This window comes from Ovis canadensis, chromosome 15, assembly GCF_042477335.2.
Source record: "Ovis canadensis isolate MfBH-ARS-UI-01 breed Bighorn chromosome 15, ARS-UI_OviCan_v2, whole genome shotgun sequence".
In the NCBI taxonomy this organism is placed as follows: domain Eukaryota; kingdom Metazoa; phylum Chordata; class Mammalia; order Artiodactyla; family Bovidae; genus Ovis; species Ovis canadensis.
The window spans coordinates 52858173-52874022 of record NC_091259.1 but is presented as its reverse complement, the minus strand read 5'-3'; the positions used below and the strand labels follow the sequence as shown (position 1 = coordinate 52874022).

At 49.4% G+C, this 15850-nt stretch overlaps 1 protein-coding gene across 1 annotated transcript; it reads right to left on the bottom strand.

The window, feature by feature from the left end:
• Positions 1-502: 502 nt before the first annotated feature.
• CYB5R2 (cytochrome b5 reductase 2) lies at positions 503-10087 on the bottom strand. Its single transcript, XM_069554541.1, has 9 exons — positions 9828-10087; positions 7893-8036; positions 7575-7647; positions 4503-4609; positions 4099-4228; positions 3491-3574; positions 2711-2796; positions 1567-1666; positions 503-697 (listed from the first exon to the last, which is right to left on the bottom strand). Exons 1-9 carry the CDS (start codon positions 9846-9848, stop codon positions 525-527), a joined length of 918 nt encoding a protein of 305 aa, XP_069410642.1. The 5' UTR covers positions 9849-10087; the 3' UTR covers positions 503-524.
• Between the last annotated feature and the right edge of the window lie 5763 nt (positions 10088-15850).

Below are 15850 nucleotides of genomic sequence, written 5' to 3'. Positions count from 1 at the left end.
TTCACATTTCAGGGTCTCCCACAAGAGAAGGAAGTGTGCATGTGGAGGGTGCCTGCACTCTAGAAAGAATGGGGTCAAGAGAAATTATCACAAGTTGACGTGACCCCACGTGGATTCTCCTGGAGTTCTGCCCCAGCATTTTTTGACAGTTCTGACCTCCCAAGGACACAAGATGCCAGTTCACATGTGGAGCAAGCCAAGGCCTTCTACCTGTCCAGCGGGTCACCCTCAGACCCACACTCACGGGCTATCTGCCCTGCACTGAATTTTATCTCACTGAACTATGGGAAAAGATACTGAAAGGGAGTTCCTTCAAACTTCACCAGGCAAGGAGGCGCCAGAAGCCCCTTTATCTCCTGCCTCTCGAACCTTTTTCTTAGGCCCACACCAAAAGAGAGGAGTACCAGCGTACCTGAGGGTACATGACAAGGGTCTTTGGATACTTCCCAGGTTAACATGGTGAAGCTGAGCTCACCGTGAACCATGAACAGGACCAGGCAAATCAGGAAAGAGCAAGAGAGACTTTAGTAGGTGAAAATCATGTCCTTGGTATAACCCAGTTTCTTCAGGTTAGGGTGTGCAGCTGTCTGGATCAGGGGTGGTGGGCCACACACCAGGATGAGCGTGGACTCCCCAGGGGCAGGGAGGTGCTCCTTGATCATGTCCTTGGTAATGAAGCCTGAGCTGTACTTCCAGTCTGGGGTTAAGCATAAAAAAGCTGTAGGCGGAGCCAGTTTGCATCCTTGACCCCAGGCCTCCTCCCCTCCCTCCCTTTAAGCCTTGGAGCTTTGTTGGCCAAAGCTTAGACATCTGTGCTGCTGTTTTCTGCAGAAACTTGAGAGTAGAGGATGTGGGTGGGTCCAGGCAGCCCTCTTAAGTATTTACCCCAGATCCCAGGCTCACTGCTGGGATTCTGAGTCCCTGGCTGGTGTCTGTCGGCTGTAAGCACTGACAAGGGTGACCAGCACAGTGAGACAGATGCACCCACGTGTAGCGGGAACTGTGCCCGGCAGAGGACGCAGCGGTGTTTGGGGGCCGGCTCAGTTGTATGGCGCCCTCTGCTGGCCAGAGAGCTCTATGACAAGGCAGGCCTAAGTGCTGTGTGGGAGAGGCAGCCTGCCAGTGGTGTGAGGTCTCTGCAGGGTGCAGTGTACACTGCGGCCGCTGGGTGCTGGCTGGGGCTGCAGCAGCTGTCTGCGGTTCAACTTGCAAGGACTGCTGTCCTAGGTGAGGTGAACGGTGCCAGGTGAAGGGGTAAGTCTCCATACTGGATGCAGTGAGTGATGACTCTGTGGGATGCTGTGTGGAGTGGATGCTCAGCATAACCCAGGGATCCCTCTGATGTCACGGGGCAGTGTGTGGAGTGCCGCTGAGATGCTGGACACCTACCCTCTCCTGCCCTTACAAACAAGTCAGCCAAAATCGTCTCTCTCAAATTCCTGCATTTCCCAGTAGGGACATAGCCCAAGGCCTCAGCCACCAAGCTCACAACCAATCAACCAACCCAGGGACTGGCTGGATCCAAGGTTGGAGCTGACCCATGGTGGGGACAAAAGGGGACCATACCAACAGGAGGCCTGTCCAGCGTGTACCACAGGTTGAACTGCATTGGATGAGTTCTGGCAACTTCTTCAAGCTCGTTTCTCATCAAGATATCCTCCTCTGTCTAGCAAAAAAAAAAAAAAAAAAAAAAGGCAGCATGAGCTGAGCTCCTCCAGGGCATCCTACTTGTTCCCCACACTAAACACGTGGGTCCGCACATTCCTGTGCCAATCATCCAGTACTAGCTTGAGTGCTACCTGCAGACTCTGGGGCAACAAGTTCTGCTGAGGCTCCGGCACAACAAACACCCTCTGGTGGAGGGAAGCGGTGGGTGACTGCCCTCCACCTGGAAGGCTGTGTCTGAGCACTGGGCATCCCGGCCCAGCTCCTGCGTCCACCCTGAGTGCCAGGCAAGGCAAAGCCAGGAGAGCTACCGCAGAGGAAGACAGAGGCTGTAGCCTCCACTAGGGAAAGTGAGCAAAGCCAAAAGATCTGTTGCAGGCTCAGAGATTTGCTGCACACGAGTCCTGGACCTTAAAACTCGTCACAATCCTTGTCCTAACAATTTCACGTCTAGGATTCTGTTTAAGAAAATAATCTAAGTGTGATCGAGCCTAGGCACAGTTACTCATCACTGTATCATTTATAACCATGAAAACTGAGAGTAGCCTGGAAAAGGAAATTTAGTAAATGATGGTACAACTTGATATAGACTGATAAAAGTATTTACAAAGTAATAATGAGAAGAAAATGCCTGTGAGGTAATACTGAGTGGAAAAAAATGAAAAACTATAATTGTGACTATAGAGCACGTATAGGACAAAGACAAAAAAATGAAGTAAATTATTTATATGCTTCTGTATTTCCTGAAATTTCCACTAAAGGCATCTATGATTTTATATTGGGGAAAAGCACAGAACTATGTATTAAAGAAGGAAAGCTTAGTGCTTATGGTTGGTTGGAGAGACAAAGTTTAAAAAAAAAACAAACAAATAAACAAATGGAAAAACAGGCCTAGACTCAGTTTCTCTGGCTGCCAGCAGCCCTGCTTGAGCCTAGAAGCCCTTCCACAGCCACAGGCACAGATTAGCATGAGCTCAGTGAGCAGGGAGGGGCCGCAAACAGTGGAACATTATTTCCCTGTTCAGGCCTGCTCAGCAGAACTGACCTGGTTGGCGAAGATAAGGGACATCACGGTCTTGTCACTGGGCCTCCTGGTGACGCAGCGGATGAGCTGCAGCATGGGCGTGATCCCTGGAACACAGTGAGCACGCAGGCCGTCTTTCCCTCCCCCTCTGATGCCCGCCGTCCCTGCTCAGCAGCAGCTTCACAGGTTCCCTTGATCTTGATTACTTTTCTCACATCTGTGCCCAGAACTCAACGTGCAGAACTGCCCTTCATCTTGGTTTCTCTTCTAACGCAACAGTCCATCAAAAGCCCTTCTCACTTTCACATGGCAGCATCGGCTTTGAAACTGGACTGCATTTAACGTCCTGCTCCCTCACTGTCTGAGCTTTCTAGTGTCCTCGTTTGTAAAACAGAGCCAATGACAAGTAAATGTGATAGTTTTTTTTAATGCCCATTATGGTGCCTGGCGCGTAGTAGTTCACATTACGTGATTGTTCTCATCTGTTAGGCATTCATTTTCAAGGGATAGGGAGTGTCAGGCTTGAATAGGATCCAGGAGCCCTTGGAGGCCATGTGTGGGCTGGCCCAGCCTGCCCCGCAAACTCACCTTAGAAGCTCCAGGGGCTCCTGGTGTAGCCCCCATGTTGGTTAAGGGGAGCAGGGCATCCAAGGTCAGAGTCAAGAACTGCCATTGACTTTGCATCCCCATTTCAAACAGCCAGGGAAAGAATCTCTTACATCGCCTCTTCCAGGACCATGACTCCAAAGTGAGAAAGGTATCAGGGTTCACCCTGTGGATGAAGCCCCCGTAGCCTCTTACCTGTGCCCCCAGCAATCATTCCCAGCTGATGCACCAGTTTAGTTTCAGGCTCACTCGTTTTGTATGGTTTGAATACAAACTTCCCTGAAATCACAAGAGGGTACTTCTCATGTCTACAACTTGCATGAACATCATCTTGGGCCTCCTCAGCCAGCCCTGGTCCACCAGGGCCCAAAGCAGGAATAGAGCTGGGGCATTCTTGGGGAGTAACTATCTTTTCTCCTGAGGAAGGAGGAAGGCATGCTGAAGATAACATGGAGCCTCACAGAGCACTCTCACCCAAGCTAGTGAATGAGTAAGTGACGAGTGTGTGAGTAAATGGGTGAGTGTGCATTCCTTCCACCCATCAACCCTTTATCCACTTTTCAGCAACAGCCAAGTGCCTTTTGTGTATCAGGCATTGTGCAGGAGATACAGTGATGAGGAAATACCAAATCACCCCTTTACCTTCATGAACCTTATAATCTCATGAAGTGGGTATGTGAATGAATGTATGAGGACTTCAAGGACAAGAGCATGTGACTCAAATCTTAGGCGTTTTCTACAACGATGCAACAAGAGTGGGGATATTCCTCCCAGCTGGAGGCCTAGTGTGAAGCTCCCAGTACCTGACCCATGATAGAACAGGCTCCCAGATGGCCCTTGAAAAAGGATGGTGTCCCCAATTTTCATGTTCTCCAAGTACTGAGTCATCTTCCCCCCTTCTGGGTGATTAGGATGCACATTTTTGAAGTAGATCTGAAAAATAAAGCAGCACATTTTTCACACCTTTAGACCCGAGACTGCAGCCACATACAACTCAGGAATATATTTGCTACCAGAAACTGTCAGGAGCAAATCCACTGTGCTCACGGTTGCTCTGAGCAACCCCTGAAGACTTCACTAGGGCGACAGCTTCACTGTTAAATGCCACTGCCAGGAAGCCCTGTCCAGCGCATGCACCCCTTCTCCACCCACTGCCCTGAACAGGCTTGCGACAGTGAGGCAGCTGGACGTGGCAGGCATCCTTTACCTTGATGATTAAGTCCACAAAGCCTAGGTCGTCATCACTGGACACAGGCGTGTAAGCCCTGACCACCAGAACACCGTCAATTTTGGCCAAGAGATGAACATAGTTACCTACAGAAAAGACACCACATGTTAAGACAGCAGGGCCAGCCTAAACAGGACCCAGAGTTTCTCTAAAGCAGCGGTCCCCAACGTGTTTGGCACCAGGAACTGGTTTTGTGGAAGACAAATTTTCCACAGACCAGGGCAGAAGAGTGGTCTGGGGATGGTTCAAGCACATTGCATTTATTGTGCACTTTATTTCCATTTTGTGGCAATCTCAGGATATTCCACCATGACTTTAGGGCTAGGACTTGGGTTCCTATGGGAATCTAATGCCACGGCTGATTTGACAGGATGCAGAGATCAGGCAATAATGTGAGCGATGGGGAGCGGCTGTAAATAGACAAAGCTCCACTTGCTGGCCTACCGCTCACCTCCTGCTGTGCAGCCCGGGTCCTAACAGGCCACAGACCAGTACCTGATCATGGCTGGGGACTCCTGCTCTAAAGGGTTAAGCTTACAGGGGTGAGGGGGTGCACAGTGTGGCAGGGTGCATGGGAGGAGGACCAAGAAGGGAAGGAGTCCAAGCCCAGGATGCCTGGATCCTAGGCCTGCCCTTATCACCACATGTGCAACCCTGAACAAGTCACTTCACCCATACACCTGCCCTGACTCCGTCATTGTGCTTACTGTGTCCAAGTACTCTGTGGAGCAGGAAGAGCTAACTAAAGTTGGAGGCTGAGTATTAAAAATTATAGAAAAGTGTTTCGTTTTTAAAGCAAAACATGCTGCCTTCATAAAGTCATTTCTTCCTAGACTGGATGTATCCCTGGGGTCTATGAATGAATCACAGCCCCCTCATCTGTATCCTGCTGCCTGGGATGGAGCAGGCCTGGGCTCACAGGTATGTGGAGCCTCAGGATTTAGATATCCATAGACCATGAGTTCCAGCAGAAGCACTGTCTCCCTGGCCCATGGCTCTGCTGAAGGGCAGAGTGAAGTTTTGAACCACGTAATTCTGCCTCTCCAAGGTAGACATGAGCAGACCACGGTGGCCAGAGTCCTATGGATTCAGCAACACATGATGAGCTGGGCCACTCAGGTTTCTGTTGGATCCAACCTGGGAGACTTAAGTGACTAAGGCAATAGTGGTGAGGTCAAAAGCTGCAATCAAGAGATGGCAAGAGGCAAGGGCAAGAGGAAGTTCTGTGCCAGAGTATCTGAGGGAGGAGAAGCCGTGTGTGCACAGGACAAACAGAATATGCAGACAGAAGCAGAGATCCAGGGGGAAGGAGGAAAAGGATGGAGGGGTCATAAACCAACGTCTTTGAGGGGCCCTAAAGCCTGACTATGGGTTAAGAAAGAACAGGCTTAGGATGGATAGACAACAAGGACTTACTGTATGGCACAGCAAACTATACTTAATATCCTGTGATAAACCATCATGCGAAAGAATATGAAGAAGAAGATATAAAATTGTCACTTTGAAATTAACAGAACATTGTAAATCAACTTTACTTCAATAAAATTTTAAAAAGGACTAGCTCAATGTCTCTGGCTATGGCCTGGTTGGTCACCAGGGATACCCAGGAATAAACACCTGCAGCAGCTTCTTGCTGAGAACTCATTTGATGCTGGAAACCTCAGAAAGGCTCTTTCAGATGCAGACAACCTGGGCCTGGCATGGCAGCAACCTCAAAGAAAATGGGTCCACAACTGGTCCCGAGCCCCCATCTCTGACCAGCTTCATTTCAGCAGAGCTGGGATGCGTGAGCACTCCTTGAGTCTTCGTAGCTGACTCTCCCAAAAGCCTCTAAACTACGTTTCCCACTAACTGTGCACTGCCCACACCAGGACTGAGGCGAGTGGGTCATGGCAGTTTCTAAGAAATTCTGCTTCTCAGAGGTTTTCATTCTTTAGCTTTCTTGCCAATAGGACTGGCCTCAGAGGCCAGGCAGAGGGCTGCAAAGCAAGCTGACACTCAGCTCTTAGGGCTGAAGAAGAGAGGAAGAAGCAAGGAGGCTCAGGGGCCAGGCTGACTGCCTGGTGGGTCATTTCCTCACTTGAAGAGGTGACGTCAAGGTTCTGTCCCCTGAGCACAGGACAAGCAGGCTCTGGATGAGGATCTCCACCAGGAAGGCAGACAGCACTAGCAGTTTGTACAAAGTTTCAGCCTCTGGGCCTGGCAGACACTAAGACAGACTCAGCCATCTGGTGGTGGTACAGATTGGCGTTGCTGTGCTCAGCTGCTCAGTCATGTCCGATTCTGTGCGACCCTATGGACTGTAGCCTGCCAAGCTCTTCTGTCCATGGGATTTTCCAGGCAAGAATACTGGAGTGAGTTGCCATTTCCTACTCCAAGGGATCTTCCTGACCCAGGGATCAAACCTGCATCTCCTGCATTGGCAGGCGGCTTCTTTACCACTGTGCCCCCTGGGAAGCCTGGTGGTACAGATTAGAAACCGTATTAACTCGGAACCCTAGGACTGTTCAGGCTCGTACCCACAACGGGTACCTCTGTGTGTGCATGGGTCTGAAGCCCCCGCTGAGAATCCATGTAGTGGGGTCGGGGGAGGACACCAATTTCCTCCTGCTTCTCCAACCATTCAGGGCCTTTCTCCCTACAGTAGGGGAACATCAATTCCTCCCATCCCTCCCAAGTGCACAGCACTTTACAGTTTGAATTTCACATCCATCCGTCACTTCTCACAATACCACCAGTGGCAGACAGGCCTGGGAAGCCCCATTTTATAGACAGAGGCTCAGAGAGGTGAGGGACTTGTCTACACTTGCCCAGCAAGGAGCTGACAATGGGATCTTAGACATTCTGACTCTAGAGTTGCTTCTTTTCAATGCTCATCACAGTATCAGTGCTGTGTCAGCCCACATGGAACAATGAGAAGGGGAATGGACTGTCCCCAAGCCCATCTCCCCAGCTCTCTGAGCTTATGTGGCTCAAGCAAGGTAGCAGAGTTTCTGATGGGAGCAGAGTGCCTGCAGCACCCAGGTCCGGTGGTGACAAAACCCCACTCACCTACAGGAAGCCCTAAGGCATGGTCCAGGGAGGGCAGTCCAAAGCGAAACCTCCGAGTGTTGTGGCTGATTTGCTGATAAAGTAGAGACAGGTTCTGTCAGCTTTCTGGAAGTCTTGCTGGGCAGCTCAGATGCCTGGGAAAGGAGCTCTCCACACACATACACAGACATGTGTATGCTCTGGAGAGCAAACCAGGGGCCATGAATGCCCACCCCACTGCCCTGGCCTCCCCAGCCACCACATGCCCCACACCTTGTCTTCCTCTCACATCACCCCATCCGCATCCCTGACAGCAGAGGGGGAGGGCTGCCCCATCACCTCTTTCTCAATCAAAGGCAGCGGGTACTTGGTATCAGAGTTCTGTAAGGTGATGTGACGACTCTTCATCACGTTCTTGCTCTTCAGGGCAAGCAGGAGCACAGTGATCCCAATAACAGTGACAGCAAAGAGCAGGGACGGGTCCTACCGGACACAATGTGAGCAGGCCCCTCAGGTCCTGCCTGCCTTGGGCAGCACAGCCCTCAGGCTCGGCGGAACCCTCTCCACACCAAAGCCATGTGTGAAGCTGGACTGTGCCTGAAACTAGGCAGAAGTAAAGGTGCCAGAATGGAAGGCGGCCGAGCCTCCAGCAGACCTGAGTGTGGGGAGGGGCCAGCTGCAGATCAGACTAGCTGGGAGGTGTTAAACTCCCAGCCAGATGGCCCAGGAGTGCTAATGTCACCAGACCTTTCAAGCCCATCTATCTCTATTTTGTCTACAGTCTAGGGTGCAAGTCCTGGAAGTCTCTCCCTTGAGGTGGAGGGGTGCTTCTAATACACAATTTGGAATGAAGGCCTCAATCCTCAGGGACAGAGCTAAAGAGGGGGGATTAGCTGTTGATATCTAAGAGGTATAGGGCTCCCCTCCCCTACTCCCTCCTTCCAGGTCCGGCTAAGGCAGAGGTAGGGGTGGGGTGAGTACCCCCAGTGCCAGAGCTGCTCCAGGTCTTTGCTCAGAATCCACCAACTCCCACCCTTAGCAAGAGTGTCCTTGCTCACAACCTGCCAACTCCCACCCTACCCACCCTTAGCAGGAGTGGACATAAATCTTTAAGTTGAAGGGTTCAGAGATAAAGGAAGTTATATGCACCCACAAAAGGAAAAAAAGAACAAAACAGATGGAACCAGTTGAGACCACAATGGCAATGAATCTGACCTCCAGCAGACCCTGAGTCCTCATCTTGCTATATGAGTGTATTAAATGACACACCTATTAGTAGCTGGGCTTCCCTGGTAGCTCAGCTGGTAAAGAATCCACCTGCGATGTAGGAGATCACTGTTTGATTCCTGGGTCAGGAAGATCCCCTGGAGAAGGGATAGGCTGCCCACTCCAGTATTCTTGGGCTTCCCTTGTGGCTCAAAGAGTAAAGAATCTGCCTGCAATGCGAGAGCCTGGGTTTGATCCCTGGGATGGGAAGTTCCCCTGGAGGAGTGCATGGCAACCCACTCCAGTATTCTTGCCCGGAGAATCCCCACGGACAGAGGAGCCTAGTGGGCTCACAAAGAGTAGGACATGACTGAGCAACTAAGCACAGCACAGCACTGGTAGCCAGGACCAGACATTAAGGACCAAAAAGGGAGAAAAAGGGGGTAGCACTCCACTCCCTCATAAAAAGCCCTGCCCTTTCCCCATAGACTAATGCATTTTATCCTTGTTGCCCTTTAAATACACACTGCCAGGTGGGCAAGGAGTTGATCTGTGAACTTAGTTCCCTCTTCTCCATTCTTTGGCCACTGAATCAAGCTTGTGCCTTATACTCGCCTACGCAAACCCGAGTGGAAAAGGCACTCCCTGCCACCAAGCGAGGGCCCCAACTGAATTCCCTAACAGCTGATTTGGGATACTCCGTTACCTTAGCACCCAGGATACACCCACACCCTTCGAGGCAAGCCAGTGAGGCCTTGGCACTCACCTGCCAGGGACTCCGCGGGGCTCCCGCATCCACCCCCGACCCTGCCACCCCTGCAGCGAGAGGCCCGCCGGCAGGTGGATTTGGGAAAGGTCCTCCCGGCCCTCTTCTCACGCTGGGAGATCCCCGCCCCGCACAGGGCCTTCTCAGGCTCCGCCCCGCCCAGTGCCGGCCCCTCCCAGGCCCGGCCAGGGTGACAGCGTCTCCGGGCTCCTCAAGGCCTGCGGGGTCGGGGGACTCTGCCCGGCTCCCGCCCTGGCTTCTCTGGCCGCTTCCCGCCAGGCCCCCTGCTGCTGGGAACCCACCCGGAACCAGCCGCTGAACATGTCGGAGGGGCGCTGTCTGGGAGGCGGGGAGGACTCCAGGGACAGGGGCTAGGCCTGGAAACGGGCACCCAGGATGGTCGGTGGGCCGCTCTGTCGTCCCCACCCTGAGGGCCAGTGTTCCGAAGCTTCCTTCCCACGGGATTCCGGCTCTGCTCCAGCCCTGTCCCCAGGACCCCAATCCAGGGGCTTCCAGGGCGGAGCTGAGGCCCCGCCCTGGGAGCTGGGGCCTGCCTCGCTCCTCGTGTAACATCCCTTGTTTATTACGTGGCGGCCTCTGCATCCTGGTCCTCTCGCCGGACACGCTGAGCCGCTCGGGTGAACTTCCTCTACTTGCTTGTTTACACAAGGCAAGGCTGGAGGAAGGCTCTGCTGGTCAAAGAAATGGGAATCCACTGCAATTCAGAAAGCACAGAAATATATACAGCAGACATCCATAATGAGCTCCTACTCTGAGCCTAGTCCTTGACCAGGTGTTTGGAGGGGGCGGGAGGTGATTGAGTTAAAGAGGACAAAGCATTCATTCATTCTCTGTTGGGAGAGATGATAGGTACCCAACGCAAGCCCAAAGAGGGTACAGAATGGCAGGCATAGATACCTTTAGGGGGACTTCACAGCAAATTTCAGAACCTTGGTGGTCCCCTCCCCTCATCAATTCTCCCATCACCAGTGGCAAGGGTGAATCCTTGCCTCCAGGGCCTGAGTAAGACAGAGAAGCCAAGAAATGGACTCCACTCCCAGCCCCACACACCACCACAGGCACATGCATAATGGAAGCCTCCCCACCCCAACACCTGCAGGTGCCAGCATTTCATTGTCAGACACTTTAATTTTTGGCAGTCTATTAGACAAGAGCCCAGTTTTGGGCCCTGGAAGGGGTCCGCCTTCCTGCAACAAATGGTGACTCTGGTGGGATTCTTCTTTGCTGAGACTGACATCCTGACCACTCGGGGTACTCAGGGGCCAGCTTGCCTGCCAATGGACCAGACCCAGCAGCTGCAACTGAGACCCTTTTGTCCCTGGTCTCCTCCTGATGCGGACAACTGGCCAGAGTGCCCCGATCGGTAAGGAACAAGAGACTTTATTGACCTCTCTCCCCTTCCCTCTCTCTTTCCTCTCCTTAACCCTTCCTATCCTTCCCTGTTTTTCTAGTCCCCCAGTACTGGATGCAGGAATCTGGTTGAACGGCCCTCAGCCTGAGCTGAGGATTGGAGACAGATCACCTCCTCTTGGCAGAGAGCTCGAATTCTGGTTCTGGTCTGTTCTGATTTCTGGTAGGGCCGAGTTCCAGTCCTCCCTTCCCTGGAGGCCCAGGGAAAAGTCCCGTAACGCCTGGGTATCTGTAGGTGGCAGGAGACTATAAGGCCACCCCTTTCGCGCCCCCCCACCCCGGCCTCCTCCCCTTTCTTCTTTCAACATGGCTTCCTTTCCTCCCTTGAAACCTTTGATGTTAGTACTTGGATCTGAAGTTCTGTGTCTCTATAGGAGGTTTTCTGAGAGACTGTATTCTTGTATTTAAGGGCTTCCCTGGTGGTGCAGAGGTTAAAGCATCTGCCTGCAATGTGGGAGACCTGGGTTTGATCCCTGGATTGGGAAGATGCCCTGGAGAAGGAATGGCAACCCACTCCAGTATTCTTGCCTGGAGAATCCCAGGGATGGAGGAGCTTGGTGGGCTACAGTCCGTGGGTTGCAAAGAGTCAGACACGACTAAGTGACTTCACTTTCACTTATTAATTGTAAAATGATGGCTTGTGAACTAGTTTCATTACCTAATTACTAAGGAGGTTGAACATCTTACTTTTTTTTCTCATGGAGTTTCTTTCTTTGAAAAAAAAAATGATGCCTGCTTATGACTTTTGCCCATCTTTGTATTGAGTTGTCTTTTTCTCACTGATTTTTAGGAGTCATATATATTTTAGAGATTGCTTCTTTGCCAATTATATCAGTTACAAATATTTCCTCCTGGTCGGCAGCTACTCTTCCTTCTTTTCTTCCATAGTGTTTTTTCTTTCTCCCTCCATCTTTGGATATAGAAGTTTGTAATTGTACTGTGGTCAAATGTATCAAGCTTCAATCTTTTTCCCCTTATGGTTAGTGCTTTTTGTGACTTATCTATTGCTACCCAAGGTCAAGATATTCTATATTTTCTCTGGCAAGACTTAAAGTTTTTTCCTTTTAAGTTTTTCAATCACCCAGAATTGATTTCTGTGAAATTAAATGATGTGAAGTAGGGATCCAGTTTAATTTTTTCTATATGGATTATGCATTGTCTTGGTAACATTTATTGTATTGCTTGCACCTGGTCACTAACCTGCAATGCCACCGCTGTCAAATATCAGTTGTTACATATTTATGAGTCCAGTTCTGGCCTCCCTGTTCTCTTACACTGATCTAGTTGCCCCTCTCCTGTGACAATGCCATAGTTCTCTAATTTCAATAGTTTATAACAACTGTTTATATCTTTTACTCTTATTTGGGTTTCAGTTCAAATATTACTTCCTTAGAGATGCCTGTTCCAATGCCCCAATTTAAGGATATGTACATATTACATTCTATTCATAGCTGTTACTTTGGTTTGTAGCTGCTATTTCTGAGTATTTGTTAAATGTCTGACTCACATTAGTCTGGAAATCCCACTATGGCAGAGATTTTGTGTCCCCAGGGCTTAGTACAGTCACTGTCATGTAGATAACATCTAATAAACATTTAACAAAGGAGTGAATGCATCCATCTCTGCCCTGTAGCATTTAGCACACTGCCTGACACAGAGTAGATACTTATAAATACAATGCACAGTAGATGCTCTACAAATACTGAAGAAAGAACCAATCCTTTCCAAAAGTACTCTGTATGCCTTGCTTGCTTAATTTGTCTCTGTAAGATGTATCACCAGGTGCTAAACTACATATCTTACCTACTAGCCTACTGTCTTTCTCTTCCTGCCAGGATATAAGCTCCATGAGGACAGGATTTACTTTGCTTTAACTCCTAAAACAGTGCCTAGGATTTATTGCATGAATGAATGAATGAACTTCATTTTTTTCCTTTGATTCAATTAAAAGTCTTTATTGGCTTTGGAATCTAAAGATGCCTTGCTTTGTTTTATGGCTTTCTTAGTGTTTTGCCTTTACCCTCTAGTCTCTCTTCTCATGTTCCCTGCATAGCATGGTCCCTCTGTGTGACCAGAGGGGCAGATGGCACATCTTGCTTTCCTTAATCTTGGGGCAGGATGAACGTGAAAGTGTTAGTCACTCAGTTGTGTCTGACTCTTTGCAACTCTATGGACTATAGCCCGCCAAGCTCCTCTCCAGGCAAGAATACTTGAGTTGGTAGCTATTCCCTTCTCCAGGGGATCTTCCAGACCCAGGGATCGAACCTGGGTCTCCTCCATTGCAGGCAAATTCTTTATTGTCTGAGCCACAAAGGCAGGCATTTATCTGGGCTCCCAGTAATTTCAAGAGGGTGATGATTCCCCTATCTCCTTAGCTCTTCTACACGCTTTTTATGGGTCCCTCAGATGCTTGTGTGTGGCCAGATTTTGGTTCATCTTCTACTCATTTCCTGAAATAGACCATGAGCACATGTCTCACTCCCTACATCCCCAGCTTGGTAAGAGAGCCCAGCAAAGAGAAGCCCCTCAGCAAGTGTTAGCTGGAAAAAAAAGAATGAACATCTGTTGTCACTATTTGAGCCTGTGTAACGGTACTGAGCCTCTCTCATTGCTGAGAATTCCCTGGGGTAAACCGGTGCTCTGACTAAGTTGACGTTTGGAGTATGTGCTTCTTAAATCACCAGCTTGTTGTGGGGTTTTCATTAGCTTTTAACTTTGAAAATGATTTATTTCTATTTTATCCTTTGAACAAATGAGCAACTCTGGCCATTTTAAGCTTAAATTGTGGTAGGCTCAGTAAGAGTCACCCAGATGTACCACATCCCAATCCTGCCTAATGCTGCCTTATAGCTGCAGTGAAGTTAAAGACTTTGGGTTAAGACTTTCCTGGACTGTCTCATGGGCCCACACAATCATGATATTCTTTATAAGAAGGACACAGGAGGGAATTCCCTGGTGGTTCAGTGGCTAAGACTCCATGCTTCCAATGCAGGTCTGGGTTTGATCCCTGGTCAGGGAATTAGGTCCCACACCCTGCAACCAGGGTCCTGCATGTCACAACTAAAAGATCTCGGATGTCACAATTAAGACCCAGCACAGCCAAATAAATATATATATATATATATATATATTTAAATAGAAGGACATAGGAAGGGAGAGATAAGAAGGTGATGTGATGCCAGAAGCTGCAACTGAAGTGACATATTTTGAAGATGGAGGAATGGGCCAGAAATCAAAGAACACAGGCACCACTAGAAGATGAAAAGGGAAAAGGGAAAGGATTTTCCCCTTGAGCCCTTTGAAGGAAGTATCTCTACTGGTATCTTGACTCTAGCCCAGTGAAACTGATTTTATAACTCTGGCTTCTAGAACTGTAAGGGAGGGACTTCCCTGGTAGCAGAGTGGTTAAGAATCTGCCTTTCAACACAGGGGACACTGTTAAGATCCCACATGCCATGGGGCAAACCTGAGCACTGCGGCTAGAGAGGTCACGTGCTCAAGAGCCCACATGCCACAATGATTGAGCCCACACATTGCAACCACTGAGCCCACAGGCCTCAGTGAAAGTCCTGTGTGCTGCAGCTAAGACCCAATGTGGCCAAATGAATATTAAAAAAAAAAAAGAACTGTAGGAGGATAAACTCGTGCCGCTTAAGGCCAGTAGATTTGTGGTAATTTGTTACAGCAGCAATGGGAAACTAATGCACTGAATGAACTATGGTTTTGTCTCTTGTTATTCAGGTGCCAAGTTGTGTTCAACTCTGCAACTTCACAGTACTGCAGCATTCCAGGCTTCCCTGTCACTCACCATCTCCCAAAGTTTGCCCAAGTTAATGTCCATTGAATCAGTGATGCCATCCAACCATCTCATCTTCTGTCCCTCTCTTCTCCTTCTGTCTTCAATCTTTCCCAGCATTAGGGTCTTTTCCAATGAGTCAGCTGGCCAAAGTATTGGAGCTTCAGCTTCAGTATTCAGGGTTGATTTCTTTTAAGATTAACTGGTTTGATCTTGCTTTCCAAGCACTCTGAAGAGTCTTCTCCAGCACCACAGTTCAAAAGCATCAATTCTTCAGCGCTCTGCCTTCTTAATTGTGCAGCTCTCATCTTTGTACATGAGCACCAGAAAGACCATAGCCTTGACTAGATGGACCTTTGTCAACAAGTCTCTTAGGACTTGTTCATTTATACTTAGATTTACTTAAAAATATATTTCCTGTAATTTGGATAAGAGAAGGCAGGAGGTGGCACTCCCTTCTGATCCTGATGTTCTCCTTGCTCTAATTATGGGTATCTTTTAAAAATCTTAGCAGCCTCCTGCTGTTTGGCCACAACTTCAACTTGTTGTCTCTGCCAGGCCACGTGAGCAGCTCACCCATTCCACCACTTCTTCTGCACCCTGGCTCTCTCCTGTCCTCTGTGCATTGTCCAAAAGTGTCATCCTGAACAAAGGACCTTGGCAGGCAAATTTAGTTGATTAGGGTGAACTTTATGAGAGAACACAGATGGAGAACTCAAGCAATCAAACATGACCTAGGCAGAATACTACTTGAATTGGAGTTTCTTTGGTTCTCCTCTTCAAGGATTTTAAACTAAAGTATGTTGATGCTGGGCTTCCCTGGCGGAGCTGTGGTAAAGAATCCACCTGCCAAGTGGGAGGCCTGGGTTCGATCACTGGGTGGGGAAGATCACCTGGCAAAGGAAATGGCAACCCACTCCAGTATTCTTGCCTGGGAAATCCCCTGGACAGAGGAGTCTGGTGGGCTATAGTCCATGGAGTCGCCAAAGAGTTGGATATGATTGAACAACCAAATAGCAACAATATTTATGCTACCTGATCAGAATTCAACACTGAGCCCTGCAAATGGACATAAAGCAATGGTAATGCTTTGCTTTC

Coding starts and splice junctions, on each gene's coding strand:
- CYB5R2 (XM_069554541.1), bottom strand. CDS start 9,848: ATGTTCAGCGGCTGGTTCCGG. Junction 3,575..4,098: donor CCTGTTCTATCATGGGTCAG/GTACTGGGAGCT, acceptor TTGTGATTTCAG/GGAAGTTTGTATTCAAACCA. Junction 2,797..3,490: donor AATGATTGCTGGGGGCACAG/GTAAGAGGCTAC, acceptor ACTGTGTTCCAG/GGATCACGCCCATGCTGCAG.